The sequence below is a fragment of the Zootoca vivipara genome, chromosome 11, assembly GCF_965207765.1.
Source record: "Zootoca vivipara chromosome 11, rZooViv2.hap1.1, whole genome shotgun sequence".
NCBI lineage: Eukaryota > Metazoa > Chordata > Lepidosauria > Squamata > Lacertidae > Zootoca > Zootoca vivipara.
This window is the reverse complement of record NC_142594.1, coordinates 36,861,671-36,887,372: the sequence shown is the minus strand read 5'-3', so window position 1 is coordinate 36,887,372 and position 25,702 is coordinate 36,861,671. Positions and strand designations below refer to the sequence as shown.

At 46.4% G+C, this 25,702-nt stretch overlaps 2 protein-coding genes across 6 annotated transcripts; both read right to left on the bottom strand.

Moving 5' to 3' along the window:
• Window positions 1-126: 126 nt before the first annotated feature.
• BMI1 (BMI1 proto-oncogene, polycomb ring finger) lies at window positions 127-11,266 on the bottom strand. Of its 5 annotated transcripts, none has more exons than XM_035129642.3 (10): window positions 10,865-11,266; window positions 5,742-5,863; window positions 5,217-5,313; window positions 4,490-4,545; window positions 4,344-4,394; window positions 3,965-4,073; window positions 3,833-3,878; window positions 3,284-3,382; window positions 2,540-2,620; window positions 127-2,414 (listed from the first exon to the last, which is right to left on the bottom strand). In XM_035129642.3, the coding sequence occupies exons 2-10, from the start codon at window positions 5,851-5,853 to the stop codon at window positions 2,082-2,084; spliced, it is 984 nt and encodes a 327-aa protein (XP_034985533.1). In that variant the 5' UTR covers window positions 5,854-5,863; window positions 10,865-11,266; the 3' UTR covers window positions 127-2,081. The 5 variants fall into 5 exon arrangements, with proteins under 5 accessions (XP_034985533.1, XP_034985532.1, XP_088510048.1 ...); XM_035129641.3 differs by having other exon boundaries at window positions 10,500-11,237; XM_088653922.1 differs by lacking the exon at window positions 10,865-11,266 and adding an exon at window positions 6,677-6,896.
• A 4,072-nt stretch (window positions 11,267-15,338) lies between these two features.
• Window positions 15,339-20,130, bottom strand: COMMD3 (COMM domain containing 3). Its single transcript, XM_035129644.3, has 8 exons — window positions 19,991-20,130; window positions 18,069-18,180; window positions 17,870-17,933; window positions 17,745-17,779; window positions 17,347-17,407; window positions 17,204-17,260; window positions 17,038-17,097; window positions 15,339-16,056 (listed from the first exon to the last, which is right to left on the bottom strand). Exons 1-8 carry the CDS (start codon window positions 20,118-20,120, stop codon window positions 15,997-15,999), a joined length of 579 nt encoding a protein of 192 aa, XP_034985535.1. The 5' UTR covers window positions 20,121-20,130; the 3' UTR covers window positions 15,339-15,996.
• Between the last annotated feature and the right edge of the window lie 5,572 nt (window positions 20,131-25,702).

The window sequence follows — 25,702 nt, the reverse complement described above, 5'->3', positions numbered from 1 at the left end:
CCGAATGTTAAACTTTGAGTGTTAAATCCGGGGAGCATGATCTCCGGATCCCTTTTTGGAGACACTCGAAAGTTAATAATACAATTAAACATTGACTATTTAACGTCACAAGAAGTAGCAACGGGGTATATGCAAAAGTAATGATTTAATGACCGTAAGCAAGACAAAGCAATAGAATTTGTGCTTCTTTCGCAGACTGGAGACAATGAAATGTTTAGCTACAATTTCCCCGTACAAACATGAAAACAATAGTCATATAGGATAACCACCCTCACGAATGCGTAACTGGTGAGTGAAGAACACACACACGCGCACACACAAGTTTGACCAAAAGCAAAGCACAAACTGAAAAGTATTAGGGGGCTCTTCACAACGCTTAACTTTTTAAACAGTCCTTCTTTTCCCAAACGCAACGCCTTCAGAGGCCAGCCTTGAGAAGGGATTCCCCGCAGCTTATTGGAAATATCAGAGTACCTGTTCATTTTTAACCAAATTAGTACTGTACCATATACATACATACAGATATATATATATATATTAAAACAAATTTAGACTAAAAGCCTTCATCCAGCAACTTGCTGATTTCTTAAGAAAGAACAACTTAATCAAATAGATTCCCGCATATCTTATGGCTTCTTGTGTGATTTCCTGTGCTTTTTAAATATATTTCAAAGGTGGAAACACAAACCCATCACACCAAATAATAAAATTTAATGAAATAGTTAATGCGCCCTCGTTTTCCTGGCGTCGACTCTTGCTCTCCTGAATCCTTTCCCACTGCACCGTTGGAACAATAAATCACATTATGTAAAAAGTAATAAATGAAATGAAATACAGTATTACTTGGAACAGGACAAAGCCCTTAAAACCCGTTCGAGATGGCCAATTGCTTCCGGGTTAACCGCGGTTTGAGCTTGCTCCCTGCGACCCTGCAGCCTTCAAGCGTCACTAGGGGGAAAAGCTGGTATTTGCTTCCTCAGCAAGGAGCTAAGAAGAGGCGTCACCAAGGGTCGAACTAGCCAGGGAAACGGAACCACCGCGTCGAGAGTGCGAGAAACACAATATTCTCTTTATAATATTTATAAATATATCATACAATACTGCTTCCTGATTTGTCAAATAAGAACATGGCAATGTTGCACAAATGCAAAATGCCACCTGATTCTTACCCTCCAAAAAGTGTGACCCCCCCCTCGTTTGTTTTTCCGTCTTTAAACAAGCCAGTGAAATAAAGGGCAATACTCGCCTTCAGGCATACAGGTTGTAAAACGTGAAATAATATATTTTTTTCTTGTTCTGTGGTTTTTCTTTTCTCGCCCCCCTTCCCCCCCTTCCCCCAGTTCTTAAATCCTTTCTGTGCTGCAGTAGGCAAGATATGGGTGAAACACATTTTTAAAGAAAATAAAATAAAACTGGCTAATAAAGCAGGAAATTGTTGTTCACAGTGACATGGCTACATAGATGCATAGTTCTTCTATGCATTTTTTCTCCAATCCGGTTTTGTTGAGGAATATTAAGATGTGGGGTGGCGGGGAAATCCACTTGCTTTCTGCAGTTTTACAAAACAGTGAAATAACGATTGACAACGGAGGAGATCTTAAACGTAGAAGTTAGGCTGGATTAGCAAAAACTAGATCCCATTATTGATATGCATCCATTTTCCAGAGAATCCCGTCCAAACCACGAAGGATGTGGCAAAAACAAAACAAAAAAAACATGCCTCTTCCTCTATAGTTCATCCGGGTTTATACCTTGTTTCGCGTTGCTAGTCCTTAAGAAACACCTCTCCTCCTCCTCCTCCTCTTTTTAAATCCACGGTCCATAGGAGACGCTCATAGCTCAAGTCCCCCTGTTTTAACAACATCCAAGGTTCGTTTTAATATCCAAAAGTTCCCATATCTAAGGTTCGTGTGGGAGATTCCGCTTATCATTCCTCTCACTTCTTAAAGCAATTCGGAGGACAGTCACACGAGGGAATAGCATCTATAAAGCTGAGTGGCACGGAGAGAAGGAGAAGGACAGGACAGAGCGGCTCTAAAAGAGACGGTGGAGCTTTCGGAGTCCCAGAGGCGCTCGACGCGTCAACCCGAAGACGTGGCAGAAGAGCCGTTGACGGAGGCTTTCCTGGCTCTGTTGCTGAAGGAGGAGGAGGAGTGGTGGTTGCTGCCGCTGGTTCCGTTCATAGTACTAGAGATGTGAGGGAACTGGGGGTGCGGGGACTGCACCGGGGTGCCGGGGCTGAGCAAGCAGGAGGAAGTGGACGGGGTGCCGCCTCCCGCAGGGCTGCTCGCCTTCTCGCTCCCAGAGTCACTTTCCAGCTCCCCGCTGTGGTTCAGCCCATCCTGCTGGTGGCAGCCGATCTTCATCCTCTTGCAAGTTGGTCGCACCCGGTACTTCAAAGGGAGGGGGCCGTTCTGCAATTAAAAAAAAATAAAATAAGAGGAGGGCGTCCTCAAACTAGGCGGTTCTTCCCCATCGGTCCGCCACCTCGCTCAAGGCAGGGGCTTCCAAGCCTCCCCCCCCCCCGTGCACTATTTACCCTTCTCCAAGTGTAAATATAGGCAATATCCATGAGCGTGTAGTAGTCCTTCAAGGGCTCCTCTTCATACATGACGTCGATCTATGGGAAGAGATGCAATTGAGCTTCGTTTTCCATAGGTGGGAAGGAAGCAACAGCAGCAACATGCACGCCAAAGAAATATTCACCTGGCTCCAAATTTAAATGACACTGTAAGAGTTAAGACCGTTGACCCAAATAAACCAAAGATTTTAATCCAGGTACAGTACTTAGACTTACATTTGTTGGGATGGAGGAATTTGTCTTTCCTGAGTCCTAGGCTTTAGTGGGATTGCTGATCGGCCCTTAAGGAGCCAATATTTCAAGTATTTTATTTAAGATTTTTGGTGATTGCTGTTTTTTTTTAAATAACCCAGACACAAAAGCCATCAGGCAAAGGCTTATTGAGCAACCTTAGCATGAAAAATGCTGTGCAGACTCTGATCTTCAAGGACAAAGCAACCTGTGATCTGACAGCACAGAGCAAAACACTGGGGCATACTTATCTGATTCTCTGGTTTCTGAAAATAGAGGACTACATTAACAGCTTGTTTTAGGTATATAAACCAAAGCAAACCACTAGCTTACATGGTACAGTGTGTTGCTTGGTAAGTTTGTGTCAATACATTTTTAAGTAAAAAGCATTCATTTAAATTAAATGCCAGGAGCCCAGATTTTACTGGAACTTCTACCACTATCACCCCTTTAATAAACAAAAAAATGTACCTGAAAAGTATTGGGTATGTCCATTTTGCTCCTGAGAAACTTCCTCAGATGCATTACAGTCATAGCTGCAGGGCAGCGCAAATATCTTTTGTCATTCACCTGGTAAGAGTGTTTGATTAGGGGGAGAAAATAATGCATATAGTTAAGAATTCAGTGTATATGTAGTAGAGATACATAAGCATAGCTGGAAACTAGAAGCTAATTGCTAAATTAAAATAACAAAAATGCAGAACAGTTAATAAGAGTCAAAATGTAGTAACATACATTTCCCAGGGTTTGTTTACAATATATGTCAAGTTTCCTTCTCCAAAAAAAAAATCGGGTAAAGAAAACTAGAAGGAAACAAAAGTTTTTGAACCATCAATCAGTTCCCTTTTAATTTTAGTTGCCAAGAAGAAACAATAAATGTCTGTACAATAGCTGCCTGCAGTGTTAATTTCTTTAGGGGGGATAAAAATAACTATTAATCTAGCTGGGGCAAACAAATAATCTAAACTACTTTCTAAAGAAGGGGTCTGGTAAATTCCAAAGAAAGTAAAAGTTATTTACCTCCTCTTTGGGTTTCTCTTTCTCTTTATTTCCTTTCCGTTCCAGTCTGGAAAGAAGAGTGATACAATTATAACAAAGAACAGCTATCTAAGAATGTGCAGATAAAAGTAAATTATTGTGTTCACAACTTGCCTATTTTGGTCAAAGAACTCTATGGATAAGCTTATTATCTCATCATCTGTTATAATCCTTTTGTCTTCATCTGCAACTTCGCCCCTGTCTTCATTAGAGCCATTGGCAGCTGCACAGAAATTTCCACAGTCATTTACATCTTTAAATTCGAATGAGAACAAACCTCATCAAGAGGGGAATCTCTCTCACAGCTAAGATTACTTCTGCAAATACTGAGATAACTCTCTGTAGCATGTATTAAAAACCTTTAAATTAATTATGCTGTATTTTGTCACTGAAATGTTAGGGGAATAATAGATGGGGAAATGTTTTAACAACCTTAGCTTTTGAGTAAGAGGACAGTTTTATGTCTACAAAAGAAGGATATTGAAGCTTTTACCATCAGCAGACGGATGAGCAGCGTAAAAGTCTCTTCTTCTTTTCATTTCATCTGAGTGGGAACACACATTTGTCATTTAGTATACTCTGGCTTTCACACAATATAGTGCTTGTGGTGGTCACTTAATACAAGAAGGGCTTACTTACTTTTGAAAAGGCCTGGCACTAACTTGTAGACAATGTCTTGGAGAGTTTTATCAGATCTGAAATATAAAATCCCAGGACACTCAAATTTAGAAGGGTGCCAATATTAAAATCCAAAGGGCACCTCACTTTCCAAAGCAAAAAATGAGTATTTTCTAACAGATTCAAAAGGTCAGCCCAAATTCCCACAACTTTTAAAAATGGTTTAGACAGAAGTCTTTTACACCAGATAATTACCTGCCTAGGTGGGGAACAATTCTGTCTACAGAAACCTACTTGCCACAGTGTTACTCTAGCTACTGTCTAAAACGTATGCAGCTAATCAAGAGATGCCACCCCTAAACAGCAAAGGGTGATGCAGCTAAATAAGGAGAACTTATGAAATTAATCTAACTTTTGCCTTTCTCCACCAGCACAATATATGAGGGGGGTGGGTTGGCAGGAACTGACAATAATTTGCAGTTTGGTCAGGCACGGCAAGGCAAGAATAAAGTAAGTAACCGTAAGCATATAAGAAGGTGGGGTTTGGGTTTGGAGGGAATTCAAGGAGCAACAGGACTTAAATGCCAGCTCCACCTTCACACATGAACTTCAGTTTGCAAACTGACATCTCCAGCCAGATTCCAACATGTGATGAAGAGGTCGCAATCCAAAGAAGCGCGCAAGCGTCGCTACGCTCTTAACTTATCACCTGACATGAAACACAGCAGATCAGTTGTCTCTCGCCTACCTTATATTTAAAAGGGGTCTGGTTTTGTGAACTTGGACATCGCAAATAGGGCAATACTTGCTGGTCTCCAAGTAGCGCACGATACACGTCTTACAAACTATAAGAAAACAGAGAGAGAGAGAGAGAGAGAGAGAGAGAGAGAGAGAGAGAGAGAGAGAGAGAGAGAGAGAGAGAGAGAGAGAGAGAGAGAGAGAGGAGAGAGAAGAAGAGGAAATAATTTGATCAGCGGTCGAGGCGAGGTTTTCAACTATTAAAAGAAGTAATCCCGGAGCCACGAAGCAAAGATAACCATTATTTGGATAGGGGGCAAAATCTCGAAGGAGCTGCAAAGAGCCGGAGGGAGTCACTTAAAGATATATAGGGCATGTTTACAAGACTATGGAGCCACTGGCAACCGCACGTAAATGGGAGCAGACCTTTATTGGGAGGGATCAGAGGCTGGCGGGGGTGGGCGGTCGCTAGCCCAGAGCCTTCTTCTGCGTCCTTGGAGGGCTAATGGCACGTGTGAAGCCGGACGGTACTTACAGGAGTGCAGACACTCGATGATGGTGGTCGCATCGATGAAGTACCCTCCGCAGAGCACGCACATGAGGTGGGGGTTTAGCTCCGTGATTTTGATGCGGGTGGTGCGATGCATTTTTGCAGCTCTGAAAGGCACACACACAGGAGGGCCGTTTAAGTCTCCGAGGCGCACACAACCTCCACTCCCCCTTCTGACCCCTCCTAGCTTGCAAGGCAGTCCCCTGCCTCCCGCTCGCCGGGCCCCTCCTCAAGGAGAAGAAGAAGAAACCTCGGAAATGTAACTCGGAAGGCGGCTGCGGCGGGAAGCTGCCAAGGCAGGAACTGTAATGCAAAGCGGGAGGCCCGGGCGCAGGGAAGTGTCTGCCGGGGGCCACCCTCGCGGTCTGCGCCGGGCAGGGGCTGCTGCTCTGCCCAGTGCCCACCTGCCCGCCTGGCCTGGCGCAGCGGCGGGTCCTGGAAAGGCGCCGGTGCCGGGGCTTCTCGGGGCCCTTCTCCCGCGGCGGGTGAGGCACGCCGGTGGCGCTTGCCGGAGCTGAGGATCGCGGCCGGGGGAGAGGCGAGGAGGAGGCGCCGGATCCCGGTGCAGCTGCGGACGCTGCCCTGGGCATTTCCGGCGAGGGGGGAGGAGGGGAGGGGGCGAAGGAGGAGGAGAAGGAAGAAGAAGAAAGAAGAAGTGGAGAGAGGGAGGGGGCTGCTCGCCCGCCCGCCTGGGGGCTCGCCTTGTACCTTGGCACCAGGGCCGTTGGGCATTGGCGAGGCTGGGCAAGGTGAAGCGGGCAGGAGAGGACCGGGCCGCGGCGGAACTGTGCTCTGCCGCCGCCGCTTCTCCCGCGTCGCCTGGCTCCGCTTGCCTCGCTGCCGCCAGCCCAACAGGCTCGGGACGGCGGCGCCTTCGGAACCGCGCTATGGAGGGGGTTGCTATAGCAACTTACACTTACACTTGGCATCCTGCCACCGCCCGGAGCGCAGCACCAGGAGGAGGGGGAGGGGGGAGAGAAAGAGGGAATAGAAGGGGGTGGCGGAGAAAGGTAGGCAGGAAAGAGGGAGAGAAAGTGCGCCCAGGAAGGTGGCCCGAGAGAGTCCTGCGAGCAGCGAGGGTCTAGGTGTGCCGCACACAGGAGGGGAGGGGGGTGGGCAGAAGAGGACACGGGTGTGTGTATGGGGGGGCGGGGTGCAGCTTCAGGAAAAGGCGCAGGGGGCGTGGCGGGGGCCGGGAAAGGGGGTCCTTTCCTCTCCTTCCCCTCCGCCGCCGAGGGGCCGGGCAGGAGGCCAACAGTGGCGCTGGAGGGGGAGGCCTCTGGGGCGGCCTGAGCCAGCGCCGGGGTGTGCGCCAGGCCGAGTAGAGAGGCTCCTCCCGGCCCTTTCGGCAGCTCCTCGCAGGGGCCTCCATCCACGTCGACTCAGCCCGGGCAAGGAAGCGGCAGCAGCTCAGCCTCCGGTTTCCTGCCATCTCCAACGAGCCGTGTCTGCGCCGGGACTGGGCTCAAAGTTGGACCGTCTCTGGCGGGGACGGGCGGCACCCCAGCCAAGCATCTCAATCCACACCTCGTCCCAGACCAGCACAGCGGCCGGAGTGTCATTTCCAGAGGTTGCTGAACTAGAGCAATTTACGGTGCCACCAGCTCCAGAGACAGCCGGGCAGGAGGGAAAGACGCCTGCCGCCCCGGAGCCCAGGTTAAAGTCCCTGGATCTCAGCAGATGCCCTCGCAATCAAGGCGAAAACCTTCCCTGCAAGGAGCCCGCAATCCCAGCCGAACTTGTCCAAGGAAAGAGCAAAAGCCCTCGTGGTGCGCGTAGGAAGGAGGAGATGGGACTGGCAGCAGCAGAGACAGACAACCTGAGCAAGCAAGCAGCTCCTTCTCTGGGGAGAGGGAAGCAAACGCTGTACCAGGGGGGAAATGTTTCTCTTTCACACACACACACAAACACGCAATTCCCCAAGGGGAAGAAGGCCCGGGGCAGAGGCGCTAGCCTTGGCCTTAAACTCGAGGGTGGCAGCGAGGCTGGGCGCTCCCATGCATTGTGTGCGGATTTTCCAAGATCTTTCCAACAGTATCAACAAAGGAGCAGCCTGGAGTTTTTGAATCTCGCTAGCCTCGGCTCTTGGCTTCTTGCCCGCGATTTCCTTCCATGCCCTCAGCCAGAAGGAAGACTCCTTCTTGAGGTAACCTCAACCAGTCTCTCCTGCCCTCATTTTATTCGTGAAGGAAACCCTAAATATCTCACAACTGGGGCAAGTAGCTGGCTGTTTTAATCGGCCGCCTTACAATTCTTCTCCAGCATTGAGACCCACTGAAGCAGCCCAATCTTTCGGAAGAGAGGAGGAACATGTTTTATTTCACAAAAGACTCCCTAACTGAAAGAAAACTCCCAACAGCCGTGAAGCTTGCCTGGTCGAAGCTCTTTCCCTTAGCCGCATATTATTTATGACCCAAGTTAGCCTTCTTCCCCAGGGCATGGTCGAAGCTATCTCTGAAATCCGGGGTCTGAAAACCAGCAAACTGAACCGAAGAACAACAGCAAAAGACGCCAGCCAGCACACACGTGCGCACACGAACCCCCCTTTCTGTTCACACACAGTTTGCACTGCGCCCGTAAACATAAATAGCATTTCACTCCCAAACGCGCCACCTTCTCCAGGAGGGGAGCTTCAACTTCTCATTCCCCGCCCCCTTCTTATGTTAAGATCGGCGTGCATACAGTCAAGAAACGCTGACCTTTAACACGAGCGAATATATTTTATTCCAGGCGCTCTCTCTTTCACCAGGCACGTCTTCAACAGTGCAAACAAGGGGAAGGGGAAGCTTGCTATGACAGCCAGCTTGGAGGCCATGCTCGGGTTACCTCAAAATACAGGGGCAAGCCCTAGCTATGAAGGCTCACGGCACCCTGTGAATGATCACAAAGCATCTGCGCCGGCAGCTGAAAAGGGAGCGGAGTCGACCCAAAGACCAGGTAAGCCTCGATGGAGCAGAGCTGCACCCTTTGTACCAACAGCCACACAGGCAGATAGCCCTTCCTTCACCTGCCATGTATTTGAGACCTTAGAATTCTTACAACAGACCTAAATCCTGATGGCGATCAATCAATCGATTGAAAACCGATTCTGGAAGGCATGTATGCCCACATGTGTTGCTAATAAGATACGTGCTCCCTCTTCCCAATATCTGGCTGAAATCCATCTTTAAGTGCAGGAGGGAAGCGGCTTCCAGGGAAGAAATTAATGTGCTGAGTGGCAGAAATCCTCCTCCTTTAGAGCCAAGGTCCTAAAAGTAACAAATGGGAATCTCCAGCTGGTCTCTTGCTACCACAAAATCTCGTTCCTTCCCAGCCAGCACGGTGTCCAAACTTGTTAAAGGTTAAGAGGCTACACGCAGAATCCGCCAACTTCCAGCAAAAGTATTCCCTTACACATACGAACGCATCCCATTCTCCTCCCGCCCCATATTATATTTCCAGAGCCTGTTCCTCGTCCTTGGAGGGTCTTTTCCAAACAAACTCTCCCCCAGTACTTAGCTGCGTCTTGTGCTCCTCAGTTCTGGAGGCAATAAAAATGTTAGAGGTTCAACGAACGCCATGGAGGTGTTCTGACCACATGTCTATCTCTCCCAGGTTTGGGGGCAAAGGGGGATTTTACCCGTAGGATGTGATGGCACCGACTTATTTCCTTCCAAACGTGCAACCAGCAAGAGCTGAACTCTTTTTGCCAGGACTATCCTGTCAAGCTAGGTTAGGCCAAGCTAGGTTAGGTGGACGTGTGTTCTGTTTCTCGCGCTAGGAGCAAAACCTTCACACCTCGCTTACTAGCAAGTCGTTGCCACTAAACTTGCCTTGACCCAGCTTGGAAGGACTGAGGGACAAGGGGCTAGAAAACCAGTTAGATAAAAAGAAAGCCGCGCTGGAAGATCCTGCAAGTTCCATCCCCTCAGCTTCCCCAAATCTCTTCCGTCTGCACATGGCAAACTCCCATTAACGCAAAAACCTCTGTGCCCCCGAAGTTAATTTCTCAGCTTTGCCCTCCCGTCCCCAAAGCGCAGAAACTTTAACATTTTACGCACACATGAGAAAAAGCGCCCAACTGCAAGCTGAGCGAGAACCGCCATCTTACGAGCCATCCAGTCCCACACTGGGGTCTGCCAAACTTAAGTTAATAAAATTCCTCGGAGAGCCCTCCTGAGCGAAAAGAGCCCCCCGGCGGGATCTCCCCCTCGGGGGGGACCCATCCCTATAAGATGGGTGCTCTGCGGGGCTCCTGAAACCCCCTGCGAGGCGCTTCTTGGCGAGGCAGCCGCCGTCCCCTGACCCAGGCAGCGCCAGGTTTCATGCACCGTCCGCGTTCAATCGAAATCTGCATTTAAACAAAGGAGCCCCAGAGAGATTGGCGAGCAGGGGCTGAAAATAGAAATATCCTCCTGCGGGGCCATGTGCCCAGGAAGGGGCTAGCAGCGAGCCGAGGGAGGAAAGGAACCGAAATCCGCCGGAGGGGGGGCGTCGCCCGAGCCAGTGCACGGGCCGCTGCCGCCGCCGCCGCCTCGCCTCTCGGGGTCCCTGCGCGGAGCGGGCGGGCGGGCGAGCGAGGGCGCGCGGGCGCGGAGGCAGGCGAGCGAGCGCGGAGATGGAGCAGCCTGTCAGCGCTTTCCCCACACCGAGAGCCCGGGGACACCTAGCAAGGCTGGCACCCCTTCGCAGTCCCCCAAAACCGCCTCCCAGGCCCCGCCGCCCCTCGGCCCCCGGCGGGCAGCCGCGCCCGGGGATACGTACCCGCGAGAAGGAGCCGGCGGGCGACGATCCGGACCGCCCCGAAAGACAATGAAAGTTAAAAGTCGCTCAGCAGAAAATGAATGTGAGCCAAGCGGCCATCTTGAAATGAACTGCAGACGCTGTCAATTGCTATGAGCGTAGGGCTGCCGCCGCCGCTGCTGCCGCCGCCGCCGCCGCCGCCGCGCTCAGCTCAGCTCAGCTCAGCTCAGCTCAGCTCAGCTCATGCTCGCTCCCCCGCAGCCGGGCTCCTCTCCGCCACGGAGCCCCCCTCCCTCGGATCCCTGCGCCGCCCCAGGAGTTGGCTCTGCCTCCCCCCCCGGCAGCCCTCGCTCTCCCTCGCCTCCTCTCTTTCTGCCTCTCCCCACCTCCTTCTGAATGCGTAGCTCCAGTGCTGGGATCTCAAAATCTTTCTAATCCGGATGGTTTGCCTCTCCTCCTCCGCCAGCCCATTGTCTCTTGCGCTCTTTCTTTTCTTCCTCGGCTTCCCCCCCACCCCTTCACCCACTCGCCTCGCAATCTCTTTCCCCCTCTGCTGTGCTTTTCCCCCTCGGCCCCTCGGAGAGGGAGGCTCTTCCTCCCTCCCTCCTTCCCACTCCTCCTCCTTTTTTTTCCTTTAGGGGAAAAAATAATAATTGTGATTATTTCATAGTTGTGGAGGGAGCCAAAGGAGAGGAGGGAGAGTGGCGGGCGAGGAGGGGGCTGCTGGCTGCTGGTGGAAAATGCAACGCTGAAAGGCACACAGTGGAAACTGACACCGTCCCCAAAATGGCTCAGAGTTCGCCCGCCCCGCCAGGATCACGTGGGGCTCCTCATTCCTTAAGGGTGGCCTGGGAATTAGTGTCGGTGTAGTCGGAGCCCGTCAGCCTCCCTGTGACCCAATCCCGCGGCTCGGCCGCCTCCCCCTCCCCGCGCGCCACCCTCCCCTCCCCTCCCCCTCTCCGCACTCCGCCTGGTCCTCCGCCTCCCTCCGCTCCACACACACTTCGCCGAGTCCTCCTTTTCTCCACCGCGCTCACGCTGCTGCTGCTGAGCTGCTGCCGCCGCCGCTGCCGCCTGTTCCACCTCCCCGCCTCTCTCTCACACACAAAATGTATTATTCATTTTTTCTCCCCCCTCCCAACACACCCACTCCACGCTTACAGAGTCGCTTTGCCCGTTCCTTCTCGTTTCCCCACATTTTGCACACCCTGTCCCTTCACGCGCACAATCCCTCTCTCTTTTCTTCTGGCTTAACTGCAACACACACATACCTCTTTTTCTCTGCTTCCCCCCCTCCCCCCCGCTATCGCCTCTTTCTTTTCTATATTTGCTCCTTCTCTGACCGACACCTATCTTGTGTGTGTGTGTGTGTGTGTGTCTCCCACCTACCCACCCCCGCCCCAGGGCACAATAAACTGAAGGTTGCCACCTTTTGGCTTAGTCCATTCCCCTCATCTAAACCTGTCTACTCCGCTCTTTGCGCCTGCTGCCACCTCTCCCTCCTCACACGACGGTGGCCCCAACTTCGCAGTCCACCATTTTAATATCTGGAGGCGGCGGTGGCACCCAAAGCAAGGTCCCCTTGTCCTCGAAGCGTCTCGTCTGGTGGCTTCCCTCCCGCGCGCAGGAGACACGGCGCTCCTCCGCCGTCGTTGCCCCATAGCCTTCCTTGGATCCAAAATCCCACCCCCTGCCCATCCCAAGCTGCTGAGGGCAAGACCTTTGGCGACACGACAGGAGACTTGCGCAGCAAAAGCGTTTCAAGTGTCGTGGGTGTCGGAAGTGTGCAACGTGCGGCCAAGGCGAACTAGCCCGGAGCTGGGTCTCTGTGCTTCCACCACCGCCCCTCGTTCCCTTATGTTTTCCCGCCTTGGCATCTGATTCACGCGTCGTCGGTAGACGCGCTACCTCTCCTAGGTGCGTCCTCCCAACACTCTTCCCGCTCTGCGTATCCCCATCCTCCCCGTGGGACCCCCGTTTCCTCCGCCTGGTATTTCCTATCCAGCGCCCCCAGTCTTTGCTTCCTTTTGCCTTCCACTTTTACCATTCTCGTCCCACGATTTATACACACGATTTATATAAACCGTAAAAATGTTTGAAAACTGACCCCCCCCCATCTTTCTCCACGCCTGTCTCTGTCTCCTCCTTTCCTTCTAAGGACCCGATCCCGATTTCCTTCCTTTATTTCGGTTCCCCTCTCACGAGGCTTTGACTTCGCCATCCCCGCGCCTTTTTTGCCCACCCAAAAGTGCCCTCGCTGACTATCGCAGACTCCTCAACCCTCGTCACGGGCTTTTCCCCCTCCACAACCCCAATTCAATTGAGATTCCTCAGATGCACGAGGTCCCCCACCCCCCCACCCGGTTTCATCTCTTATTTTCTTTAACATGTTTAAACACAAGAGCGCAAAAGAGCGCTCCTGACCCCCAGCCCCGCGAAACCACCCATTTCCTCTCGATCGGCGCACGGTCTTCCTGGCGTTGAACACGCCGTCTTGTTTCCCGCCTTTCTTCGTCGTATCAATTTCCTTCGCCACACCAGCTCTGCCACCTCACGTTTCGTCACAGGCAATAGATATGTTCGCATTTAGGCAACAAATGTATTCCAGGTACGGACGCACGAACACCCACCCCTTCCCTACCACAATTTTGCCTCCCTTCCCCCCCCCCTGTCGCTGCCTCGCAAGCATTCCTCGTCACACTTTCCCCGCTTCCCTTCTCTGTCTCGCGCGCAGTTCGCACAGTTTCCTTCCACAGATAGCAGCGGCAGAATCCCACCTAATGGCGCGCCCTGGGGGCAGGCAGCCCGGCGCTGCGGGTGGGTGCGTGGGCGGGGTAGGAGAAGGGGCGCGCGTTCTACACGAGGCTCCCCAGGGAACCAACTCGAAAATAGGCACCCCTCGCCTCAGCTGCGTCTTCTGGCCGAGGAACATTTGCCCTATTCACAACACTGAACGTTGCTTGAGAACAAAACGCAGCGCAAGGCGCTCCTTTCCCCGAGGGTGGTCGGTCGGTCGCGGCGTGTGTGGATCCTTCCATTCCACAGGCGATCCTTTAAGGCTGGACGCTGTTGGACGCCGTCCCTTTCTCGGCAAACATTCAGAAGCAACGGCAGCCATCGAAAAGGAGCTGGGAAGAGAACTCCCGCCCCACACTTCTTCGCCCCCCCTCCACTTTCCAAAGAGAGAAGAAGGACGGGTGTCGTGCGGAGACTGGAACACGCGGGAGACGTCGGAGGGGACATCCCTAACCCGGGGTTCGTGGCTTGTGCTGTTTGCCACGCCTGGGAAAGAGCCACGCTCTGGTCCTCCTCGGCCATTCATTGGGAACACAAGCGCCCAAAACACACGCACGGAGTAGACAACCTGGGGCAGCACCCTCCTCGCCACAATTCGACCCGTGGGCGTGTGTTATTTCTGATGCCAAGTTGCCAACCCTGTCTCCCTCTCTACAGGACGCAGGGAAATGGAAGGTTACAGAGCATATCGGATTCTCTTGCACGCCGTGATTATAATGGGAAGCGAATAGTAACCCGCGTAGAGGCATTCATTTATTTATTTTTAAATAAATAAATAAATAAATAAAAGCAAGCTCTCAGATTCCACCAGGGATACAGAAACGGACCCTGGAGTAACCGCAGCACCGGACTGTATTAAGCCGAGGAACTTGACTCACCCGCGGATTCTCTTCCCAGTGCCAAACCCAGAGCTTGGAAGTTTAGGGTCGGGGTGTAAAAACAGGCTGGGAAAAAGGGGGGCGCCGGCTTCACTCAGTCGCGGATCGGGTGCCTCCCATTACAAGCTTGCTTCCTCCTCCCCACCCCGTGCTAATAATAAATAATAATACAGGTAATAACAAATAAATAAAGATCCCAACGATAAATGGTGTGAACCAAAAGGGATGGGAGAATGTTTGCTTGGTTTATCAAAATCTTTCCTCTCCAAGCCGCCCGAAGGCAGATAAAAGGACCAGCTTCCGCGTGCGACCCTCCCCCGAATAAGAAATGTGGAAGAGTCTAAGCCAGGAGGTGATGACAGCGTCTTCGGCACTTTGCTTCTCTGCCTCTCATCCGTTCCTTTGCCACCAGGAATGCGGACATGGTACTACTTATGGGGAGGGATCTCTTCAGGTGGACTCACCACGTCTAGCTCCAGAAGATTTCGGAGGTGGGGGAGAGAATTCACCATGGGATACTAAACCCATTAGGGAGCACAAGTGTCACTTTAATAGCAGCAAAGTTTGGACTAACGGGGGGGGGGGGTTTCTCTCCCGCCCTCCCACTTCCCAACGTACCTTTTGTGGGTGTTTTGCTAATAAGATACGTGTTTTGCATTTTGAGATTTCCAATGCAGGGTGGGGGCTTCATTACCCTAAACGGAACACTCCGGGTGCTTATAGACTTGGTACAGAAAAAGCTGGTCTATTTATTTGTCAATCCCCAACAAAAAGTGGCAAACGGGTGTTTTCCGTCTCAGGTGGGCAGTTTCTTCTTGCCCTTTCCACGATGGTATAAAGAGCCCAAGGAAGATGAAAGGAAAAACGGAAACTCGGATCATGGACCTCGCTGTAAACCAGAGCTGTCTCGCTACCCATTTCCCAGCCGGGGTGTATAATTGACAACTGGGAAAGCAGCTTCTGCCCACGTTGTAAGATGGGGGCGAGGGTGGAGTTGTTTTTTGTTTGTTTTAAGTTGTGGAGACAATGCTGGTCACATTCCATCTATAGCCATTCAACTGCATTGAAGTGAAAAGAAACCCACTGGTGCAATTAAGGGCACTCCAGCTATTGTCTATCTACATAAACCACTGAATATTTAAGCAAGTAAATCCGGGTCAAAACAGATGAAGGCATGACAGTTTCCTTTCGCATGTGAATCACCAATTTATTTATTTATTTTTTCAAAAAGCTGCAACATGACTTCACCAAAATGAGACTCAAGACAACTGACTACTTAATTACAACACAATGAAGGCCTCCTTAGGTTCAGAGCCTCACAGCCCTTCAAAGTGATCTTTGATGGTGAGAAGGTTACTCTTGGAATGTTGACTCCATAGTGGGGACCCTCAGGAGAATCCAACTATTCCTCCAGTCCCCCAATCAACACACATTATTATTGATAGATGTGGCACATAAAATAGATCAACTCTCTATTGCTTTTGCTCTCTGTTTTTATTAGAGGTTAGAAATGGGAAATAAAGCCTTGTTTTTAAAGAAAGGACAAGACTGAGCAGTGAGCAGATATTTAACAAGGGGACAGGAAAAAAGAAGAAGAGAATTATCTGGTTATCTAACCCCATTAGACATGATACTAAAAATGCTACAGTCTTGACTGTACATACATACAAAACATGAAACATTGTCTAGAAAGTAGGCATTCCATTTCATTACAGCCAAAGCTTTATCAAAATCCCATCAAATGAAGTAAGAACAAGGAGTAATCATATTAATGTTCAAAGATGAAACTGTTAGGACACAATTTCTTTTTCTTCTTGGATCCAATAGACTGCCAAGGTCTGCAGTTACAACTGAGTTGATCTCTCTAGGCTTTTAGCTGCATCTTTTAGTTTCCCAACTAAATCCTAAAACATGAAGTAAGAACTTTAGAAAAGAAATAACTTGTTGTACATAGTGGGGTTACTTGAACATATTAGTTCTGTGAATGTTGTCTTCAAAGGTGATCAAGTTTACATCTGGAAAACTTTGTGTCTAACACTTTGAGAAGAATGCCTGCAGGTCAGCTATTTTATATATTTAAGGAACATCCAGCCTTTATGCCATATATTAGTTAAGGGTAGATACTGAACATTCTTAACAGAAATGTGCTAATAACAGAATTTTTTTTAATGAAAGTGCTTGGATTAATATAGAGTAGAACATAAATGACTGTAATAAATTAAATAAAAAGTATCAAAAGACAGAGACAACTTCGCTATCTTTCTTGCTGTTTAATATAACAATTAAATTAATTCATCAACTTTTCAAGTTGCAGTCCTAAATATATTTTCTTATTTGCAATGGATGAAAATTTCAATTTAATATGGAATGTAAAACTAATTTTTATTTTAAAATAATTCCCAGGATTAACCTGTAACCCTTTTCTTTTGCTCAACTTCTCAATCTTTACCTAATTTTACACTTTTTAATGCTTGGGTTAGGTTTTGTTTATATTTGACTTGCTGTCAATGTGAACTTCTTAGTATAAAGAGCTCAGTTTACCATCCTTGAACAATTTACATAAATCCAATTTAGCCAAAGTCAATGCAAGTTGCACTCTGTATATTAACGCACAGTATATAGTTGCAGAAAGTGAATTTCCTCCCAGGTATTACATTTGAAACAGTTCCCTCCAACCCCCTTAAAATGTGATTCCAAGATCATAGCTACTATGTGGGTCAATCTGAAATCTCAATTTGGTGAGGTACATAATCAAACCATTATACAGTAACATATTTAACAAACACACTTTTTGCAAGCTTTAGTTTGGGTGGATTCCTGATAGAAAATTTCATTCTGACACCTGAAATGGTCACACCTTGCACAAACATGATATGAAGAAATACCTGTAATTGCTCCATAGAACAACTAAAATTAATGTCCGGTTGAGATCTTGAGTCATTGCTCTAAAGGAAGAAAAATCCCAAATGTTAGAAGTTTAACATCTGGCAAAACCTAAAGTAATATTTAATTCAGTGATGGTGAGGAAAAGCATAAGAATGGGTGCAGTACCTCAACATTTAAGGTCATCAGATAAGCAGGGCGATAATTTTTATGAAGTTGATTAGTCTAAAATAATAAGGTAAGAGGAAAAACATATATCAGAATTTAGCAGATAAAGAAACCAGAAAATAGCAGTACCCTTATTAAATTACCTTGATCTGATATTCCAAACGCCAACAAACATCAGTTATATGCAGTGGACATCTGCCTATACTGAAGAACAAAATAATCATTTTCTTATTAGGTTATACTATGCTAAATGAAAAAGCTGCTGCACACATTTCAAGCATAAAAAGGTGACTGTTCCATAGATCAATAGTGTATTTCAAAAATGGGTTAAGGGGGCAAATTACCTCAACTTGATAACTTGTGCCTATGTTTTGCCACTGTATCCATTTCAGCAGCCTCTTATACATATTAACTTTAAAGGTGCATTTGAAATTAATAGCAAAACTCTAGCCATACAGTTCTGATGCATTCAATGGGGATTACTCCTTAGTAAGTTTGTTTCAGTTTGCAACCTTAAATAAAACAACCTCCTTTGACATACCTTCCCAATAGGATTTCCAAGGTATCTTTATTTTTCTGCAAAGAAGAGGAGAAAAAAAGTTTGCCATCTTCTACAGAATAAAGTATGAATTTGGGAATCAGAAAGAATAAAATAGGCTTGAAAACCTGGTATTCGGTGCAAAATTGTTCAATTCTTTCTTTGTCAAACTTACAGTCTTCTAAATAAGTACTAAAAGGGAAACCAAAAGGATGTGTTAGCCTAAATGCCAGTACAACTCAAGCAGGAAGATTTACAGCAATGGCTAGTGTTAAAAAACAAACGAAAACACCTCAAACCTTGTGAAGGGCTTTAAAATGGGAGTACCTTATAGCAGATTTGTCGACTTTTTGCTTTCCAGCTTCTACTATACAAGTTGCAGCTGCTGCATGACAATATTTTAATACTGCTGGATCAATATGTTCCAAGTCTGGATGATCTAAAAATAAATGAAATTTCAAAGATGGTATAACTTCAGGAGAATGTTCTTTTAAACAGAGAGAAACTAAAAACTTTCCATGCAGCCACACTTAGCATAACCCAGTTTTAACAGTTGGGAAAGTATAATACATTTCATATTGGCAATACTTAAAGCACAGCTATAAATATATTGACTAAAGGGTTGGTTTCCCTCATTCATAAAAAGCCACAACAAATGAAGAGGCAATCTCAGCTCTCCTTTAAAATGCCTTTCCCCAAGACCCAAACCTGGCCCAAGTTTTTTTTCCAGCATAAGTTTCTCTGGAATTATCCCATCAGGCTCAGAATTTGGCATGTTACCCAGAAGAAAGAAACGGATTTAGTGCATTTTCTAAACACAGTGTCCTGGTTTTCCTCCTTCCCAGTGTTTTTTGTTTTTGTTTCAATATGCAATCCATTACTGGAATTTCTTGGCAAGCATCGAATTATAAAACAAATGTAAATAAATAAAAAATCACTGTGCTTTTGGATGTTGCATTCATACAATGAGGGGGACACCTGTCCCCCTATAAACTGCCAAATGCACCCATGGAAAAGATGGAGAAAACCTTTCATAGGGTTGAGTTCTAAATCAAGGTCAGTTAAAAACAACAACACACACACACACACAACCAAACCATATGCCTTTCTAACTATCCTACTCCGAATACCGCGCGTCCCTTCAGAAGTACCGTAACTACAAACCCTTCTGGCCACATTATTTCTAACTTTTCCTTCTTCTCCTCCTCCTCTTCGCCGAGCCCCGTTTGAGTAAACAGAGCTGCTATTCGGCAATTGCAGTTCAAGCTAGTTCCTACCGGAGGCCGCGCGTTTTGAAGGCGAGAGACTACATGGCAGCGAGCAGAGCGGCTCAAACAAACGCCTTCCTTCATCGGCTAAGCGAAAGCGGCCGGTCCAAGGTCAACAACTAGATCCCCCTTGGCCAGCAGGCAACTGCCGTTCACCGATCGAGGGTTTCCCGCACGGAAACAGGCCAGCCAGGAAAATAATAATAATAATAATAATCACCACCATCATAATGATCATCACCATAATAATAGAATGCAGTTTCAGAGCTGCATTAAAGAACAATGACGTTAAAAGAAAGCACTATTCGTGCACAGCACAGAGAGCCTTGATCGTGAGGTTACAGCACGGAGCCTTCCTAAAATAAATCAACCTTTTTAGAAGCCTAACCTTTGCAAATAATAACAATAATAATGACGCCGACGCCGACGCTAATCCTAGGGATTGCAGAAAATAACTCGCCGGCGGAGGGAGGGAGAAAAAAGGGAAGTGGTGGCCGTGAAAATAAACCGACATAACGGAGGAGGGGAACCGACATCCAGCACAAAGCTCCCTCGGCAAAGAGGCTTTTAGGCCAGGAGCGAGCGAGCTAGAGGAGCGTTGCTTATTTTCTGCAAGGAAATGACAGCCGCCGCGAAATGGAGGAGAGTAGCAACAATAACAGAAAGAAACAAAGAGAGAGCGAGAGAGAGGCTGGCTGACTGCAGGACGTGGGCGGCTGCCTTTCTCGGCGAGGCAGAAAGCACTTCCTGAGTTTCAGGGGAAGCGGCCGACGGTGCTGGAGCTGCGGGCAGCAAGCAACCCTAACAATGCGCCGGGGCTGCGGGGAGAGAAGCCGAGGGAAGCGGGGGACGAGCCACCTACCCCGGCAGGCCTGGTTCTCTCTCCCTCTCCGGTTCCCCAGGCGGCAGCAGCAGCAGCCGCCGCCCTGCAGGTTCCCTCCCCGGCGCCTGAGCTCTTGCTCCTCCCGGAGCAGCACTTACCTAACGCGGCCTGGTCGCCGAGCAAGGCACCGAAGGCCGCCTGCAGCAGAGCCTCGTAGGCTCTGGGGGAGAAGCAGCCGCTCTCGGCCAGGAGCTGCAGCCCGCCCTGCACAGACTCCGACAGCTCCATTGTGAGCCGCGCGGTGACCTTCGACACGCCGCCCACGTGATCCCCGCGCTCAGCTGATCCCGCGGCAAGAGGGGAGCTGGAGCTGCAGCGGTGGCGGCTGTTGATTTCAGCCCCGAGCCTGCGAGGAAGGAGGCGGTGCTGTTACTGCTGCTGCTGCCGCGGCCGCCTTCGCCGTTGTTGCTCTGGTGGCTGCGAGTTCAACGTCCACTTCCTCTTTCTTTCTCTCTTTCTCTCTTTCTCCAGGCATTCCTTGAGTATAAACTCCCTTTCTTGTACTTGTCCCACCACCACCACCACCTTCCTTTCATTTTATTTTGTGCTTGCTTTGTACAGTATTTCATACACAGTAAAGGAAAGGGCCAGCCGCCGCCTCCTCCTCCTTTCATTTCTAGCTGGGGGTGTTGGGGTACCTCGGTTATATTTTGCTAACGCACATCGAACCGTTTTCAGGCTTTATTTCATGGCTAAGGAAACGGGCCCCACTTGGTAGTTGTTTGTAAATATGGCTTTGGACTTAAACCTCTCTCCCCTTCCCCTATGCTTTGTAGACATGGGATGCAGGGCAAGGTATACTTAAGAATTCTGCTGTGATTTTCCTTAAGCTATAGGCAAATGGATTTTGGTTATTCGGAACCATAAAAGCTTCTTAAGGAATTGCATAGAAGCTGCAAAGTCAATAATGACAAGTTTATCGTTTCATTCTAGCTTTAAAACAACACAGTGTTGTTGCTGTTTGAAAAATAGTATTCTTTATGCATCTATAGCTATGCTGATACATTTATATAATTTGCAAAAGCATTTTACTGGTAACTTAAAAATGTTGCTCTTAATATTTTTTGTGATAGAAAATGCCATTTTTGTGTTTTATAAGACACTGACTGCAGTTTCATTAGTTTCTGCAGAGTAGATTCTTAAAATTAAAGGTCAGGGCCTATTTGTAGATGGCCTACACTGCTAAAGTAGGAAGGGGGAAGGGGAAGTTTCATAATATTTTATTATTTATTTATTATATAATTTATGAGTCACCTAACAAAGATATTCTCTAGGCAACAGCAGAATAAACAAAGTTAAAGAGAATTTGGTAAAAATAAAAATAAAACCCTCAGCACTAGTTCAACAATAAGATCCAGCCTTATAAAGTCCAACTCAGCATAAGAAAGTGACAAATTTTGGAAACATTTAAGTTGACAGTCCCTTCTCCCCCATTTTAGTGTTCTTGACCCTATGGGGAAATTGCTAATAAAACATTAATATTAATAATAATAGATGGGTTAAAGAAGTCATGTGCTCTCTTTTTTCTTGTTGGAGTTTGACTCATTGGGTGATGGAATTGTGTTAAGTGCCTGAACACCAGCCAGATTGATTCTGCGAAGTTACAATTGGATTTTGTGAGCGATTTATAATTTCTACATTTATTACAAGTCACTTGGCTACTTCAGGACATGCCACTTTCCTTGTTACAGATAGCTGAACTCGTTCAATAGCAGCCTACTGAGGAATATTGGGGTAAAAGCCTTTTGGAAGATCTATCTTTAAAATCAAACTGGAGTTGCATAGCAAATATTTATCATCTCCTATGAATATGTGAATATGACTTTTCTTGTTTTTCTATATTTACATCAATAACATGTAAAAACAAATGGCACCAGCATATCAATATTACTCGTGCACAAAAGACTGCAACTCTGTGCCTTTGGGAGTAAGTTCCATTGAATATACTGGAACTTCTAAGTAAATATACATAGGTTTTTGGATGGAAATTACATTTCCCCTGACTTCATGAGAAGCCTCCAATTTGTTTGAAGTGACAATGGATTTTACCTTTACATACGAGGATGCACCCCACAACAAGATGTAAATCCCCCCTATTAAAAAATATAGTGTTACATGCACTGACATTGTTGTGTTTAGAATGTCATACACACTGATGGTGCTGTAACAACATATGTATCATTTGTATAATTTCAGGGGAGGTGTAAGCTATTCATGCCAATGAATAGTTTTGCATGAAAATTGAATGGCAGTAATACTCGAAACATAAATAAGATTGACACCAATTTTATTTTCAGTTTGGTGCCATGTTGAAACCTGGTCATTTGTCCATGCTTTTAGTAATTGTTAATTTCGCTGCTTAATTTGTAGTGAACACTGCTTGTGTTTTAAGATGATTTATTGTTTTTCTACAACTGATCAGTAGTTAGATTTGTTGTTTTAATGACTGATGTACATCACCTGAGTGCTTGGATAGAGGGTGAGTTCTTAATTATTCAATTATTGTTAATTATTCAAAACTGGCTTTCATTAGGCACTCTCGTCTCAGTTATGATTATTATTTTTTAATGATGAAGGGAATGGAAAGGTACATCAAAAATCACTAGGCAACTGATTAATGGCCTGAAAAAGGACCTGAAAGTTAACTGGAGAAAACTTCTAACTATTCACAATTGTGTTTCAGAATGCAAAGAACCATAGTCAGGCTTTTTTCTTCTTCTAAACAGAGAAAGGAGAAAAAGCAGGACCCCAGTCTCTAAAGCAGCAGAATTGCAAAGATTGATAGACTCTCTTTTAATCAATTATTCACAATTTAAAAATTAACCATATCTAACCTGGATGTATTACCAAAAGGTCATCATAGGTGCTTTTTGAGATGGTGAAAGAAGCATAACTTACAATTGAATACACAAAGCTGTGATACTACTCTTTGCTGCAAGGGCAGAGCATCTTTTTCATTTCCTATTGTTACCCACAACTACCAAAATAGCCTGTAACACCCCTCCATACAAATGTGTGCTCTTAACTCTCAGCAACACTGATTTATCAGTTAACACATGCTGTCCTTTTAATAGCAAATCATGCACATTCATAAAGTGAAACGAGGGGGAGAGAGGCCTCATATTTATTAATATGGGCTGGGATCCAAAGAACCCCTTGGTCCTCACACCAAGGTCTTCTGTTATTTCTAAAAGTTTATTCTTTGGGCAGATGCTTGCCACAAGCACCCTAAGATGAAATTTCCATGTCACATCAGGAGGTGGTGTTGGAGGAAAAAACACAGTAACTCCAACGCCCTCTTGGGCTCATGGAGCTTTGATTCCTGAGTTTTTGGATCCTGGCTGTCATTTGTTAACATCATGCATCAGAATGTCTGCACTATGGCTGGAACCTTCTGCTGTAGAGGTCTGCCACAAATGGTACTTCTTCCAAAGTAGCCTCCCTGTCTATCATTTTCTACCGTATCTCTCTCTCTCTTGTGATCTCTTTGACACACCCAAATAGGACAAGGTACAGCAGCACTAGCCTTGCAAAGGTATTCATATAAGCTCACCTTAATTACTGTAGTAAGCTAAACCCCTGGTAGTAAAGCACATTTATGTTTGCTTTATTGGAACTTTAATTTGTTGGAAGAGGGGAAATGACAATATATGGATTGCTAGAGAGTCTACATACACAAAGTTAGAAATTAGGAATATTTTACCTATTACATATTTTATCTCACATTTCTGTAACCTTTGGCACATCTTCCCCAGTAACAATCAAACTTGCCTCGTACACATTCACTTCCTTGTTAATCTAAAACGTGATGATTTTAAATCAGCAACTGGTAAACAAATAGTAGCTGCTGTTTTGCGTATCAAGTGATATTCTGCTACTATTTTTTCACTTGCTACCTTTTGTTGGCAAGGTTAGGGTCTTCTGTTAACAGATTCTAGCTGGGAAGCTGCTCAAAAGTAATTATTTCCACCGAAACCTTAAAGCTGTAATTAACTAGGCAGCAGTCCTTTCCTGATTAAAAGAAAGAAGTGTCAGTATTCATATATTGATAAAAGTGCCGTGGTTGCCAGCACAAAATGGCTTCCATGAGCAGCCAGAAAAGAGGTGACAATTTTCCATACTGGTGAATATTGTCACCCAAAAAAGCCCTACTGGGGAGGAAGCCCTATTTAACTACCTGTAAATGGGACTTTTAGGAAGCATGCACAGGATTGTACTGTAAAAGAATGCTTTATAAGCCTCAGAGTGATCAGCTAATGGAGTTGTCTAATATACTGGAAACTGCATTTTTTATTATTTCTCCTCTTCAAAACACACTTAATGTATTAACAACTGCGAGTGCAGCATCACCAGTTCATGATGGAAGTCCGTGAGAGGTTTAGTTGGTTGAGAATTGCAACAATGAATAGTGGTCTGTTTTCTCTTTTTAGTTAATTAAACCATGGCAATATTACTGTCTGAAAACACTGCATTCATTAGATTCCTGTTTATCCAGGCCTTTGGTAAAATGGTTCTCTTCTTTCTGCTGCATTGCTGTTCTGTGGTGCTTTTCAATTCTGTTCTGTGGTTTTATCTTATGATTTTAAAATAAACTGTACTCCTTTTAATGGTACAATATTTGTAACCTACCCTGGGGTCATTTGACGAAGGGCAGGTTATGTGTGCGAATAAAAATAATAAATAAAGATACCGGAAGTTTGAAATAAAGGTGCTATGAGCAGAGGTGCAGCTCACCGTAGCAATTGTTAATGAGATTAGTGCCTACTGAATAGTTATATTTTCATTTCTTTCAAGAAACCTGAGCACTCCTTCCCTAACACTTTTCTAGACAAGGCCAAATAAATTATCTCGTCCTGCAAGGACTGCCTGTTTTCCCCTCCTTTGTCCTGAGCAGAGACAACCCAGACAGTTAAGCATTTTAAGTAACAAAATATTTTGTTGTTCCCAGTCACCCATGAAGGATCTGTTGCTTTCAAACCTCACTATTTATTTTTAAAACCAATGGGGGCCACCAAAAATATATAATTCAAGTTACTCTGTGTCTCTTCATTTCCCATTATGCCATTGCTAATGATCACTGACTGGATGTACCAAAGGGAGTGTTTGTAATTAAGATCCAGCCTCCTCACCATAGCATCAACAAGAAAACATGCTTTTCAACTGCAGGATCTGTCCCTTAATACCCCATGCATAAAATGCAACATGTACAAACACACACAGAGAGAGAACACTGTGTTTTGCTAATAATGATTTCAAGAAGCAAAATCTGCCATGCGTCTTGAAGCAGTATTTTTGTTTTGATACATTGCCATCAAAGTGAAAGTCTGGAGGGTAATGACCTCTGATGCCCTCAACCCACACATCACGGTCAGTTTTATTTTTTACTCTGCCAGAAGAAAGCGGAAGAGCAGAGAAGAACATCAGAAAATAAAATAAAAATTTCACTAGCTTAGTCTCCCTCTAACAAGTACTGTATCTCTTTTGTGTATGCATAAAGGAAAACAGTGTTTTTAAAGAATTGGGGGGAGGACATACAAAAACACGGCGGTATAAATGTTATGTTTACAAAGCAAAGCACAGAGTGGACAAAACTGATGGTGTATAAATTACCTCAAATTTCCTGTGTAAAGTACATTTTAAATTTTACCAGGCCCAACATTTCAGTTTAGCATCCTTTCTTTTTAACTGAAAGATCAAAGTCAGTTCCTACCATATAGAGAAGTCTTAAAAAAACCCCATATTGGTTTTTGAGTAGGTTTTCTGAAAAGGGCATATTGAGGGACAAAAGCTCACAAAGGAAATACTGTACA

Bases quoted from the DNA above. Each gene is read 5' to 3' on its own strand.
- COMMD3 (XM_035129644.3), bottom strand. From the start codon at position 20,120: ATGGAGCTGTCGGAGTCTGTGCAGGGCGGGCTGCAGCTCCTGGCCGAG. The intron at 18,181-19,990 runs GTAAGTGCTGCT...ATTTATTTTTAG, and splicing joins CGGCGACCAGGCCGCGTTAG to ATCATCCAGACTTGGAACAT. The intron at 16,057-17,037 runs GTATTTCTTCAT...TTCATGTTTTAG, and splicing joins GTTCTATGGAGCAATTACAG to GATTTAGTTGGGAAACTAAA.
- BMI1 (XM_035129642.3), bottom strand. From the start codon at position 5,853: ATGCATCGCACCACCCGCATCAAAATCACGGAGCTAAACCCCCACCTC. The intron at 5,314-5,741 runs GTAAGTACCGTC...GTTTTCTTATAG, and splicing joins CATCGAGTGTCTGCACTCCT to TTTGTAAGACGTGTATCGTG. The intron at 3,383-3,832 runs GTAAATAACTTT...CACTCTTACCAG, and splicing joins AAGAGAAACCCAAAGAGGAG to GTGAATGACAAAAGATATTT.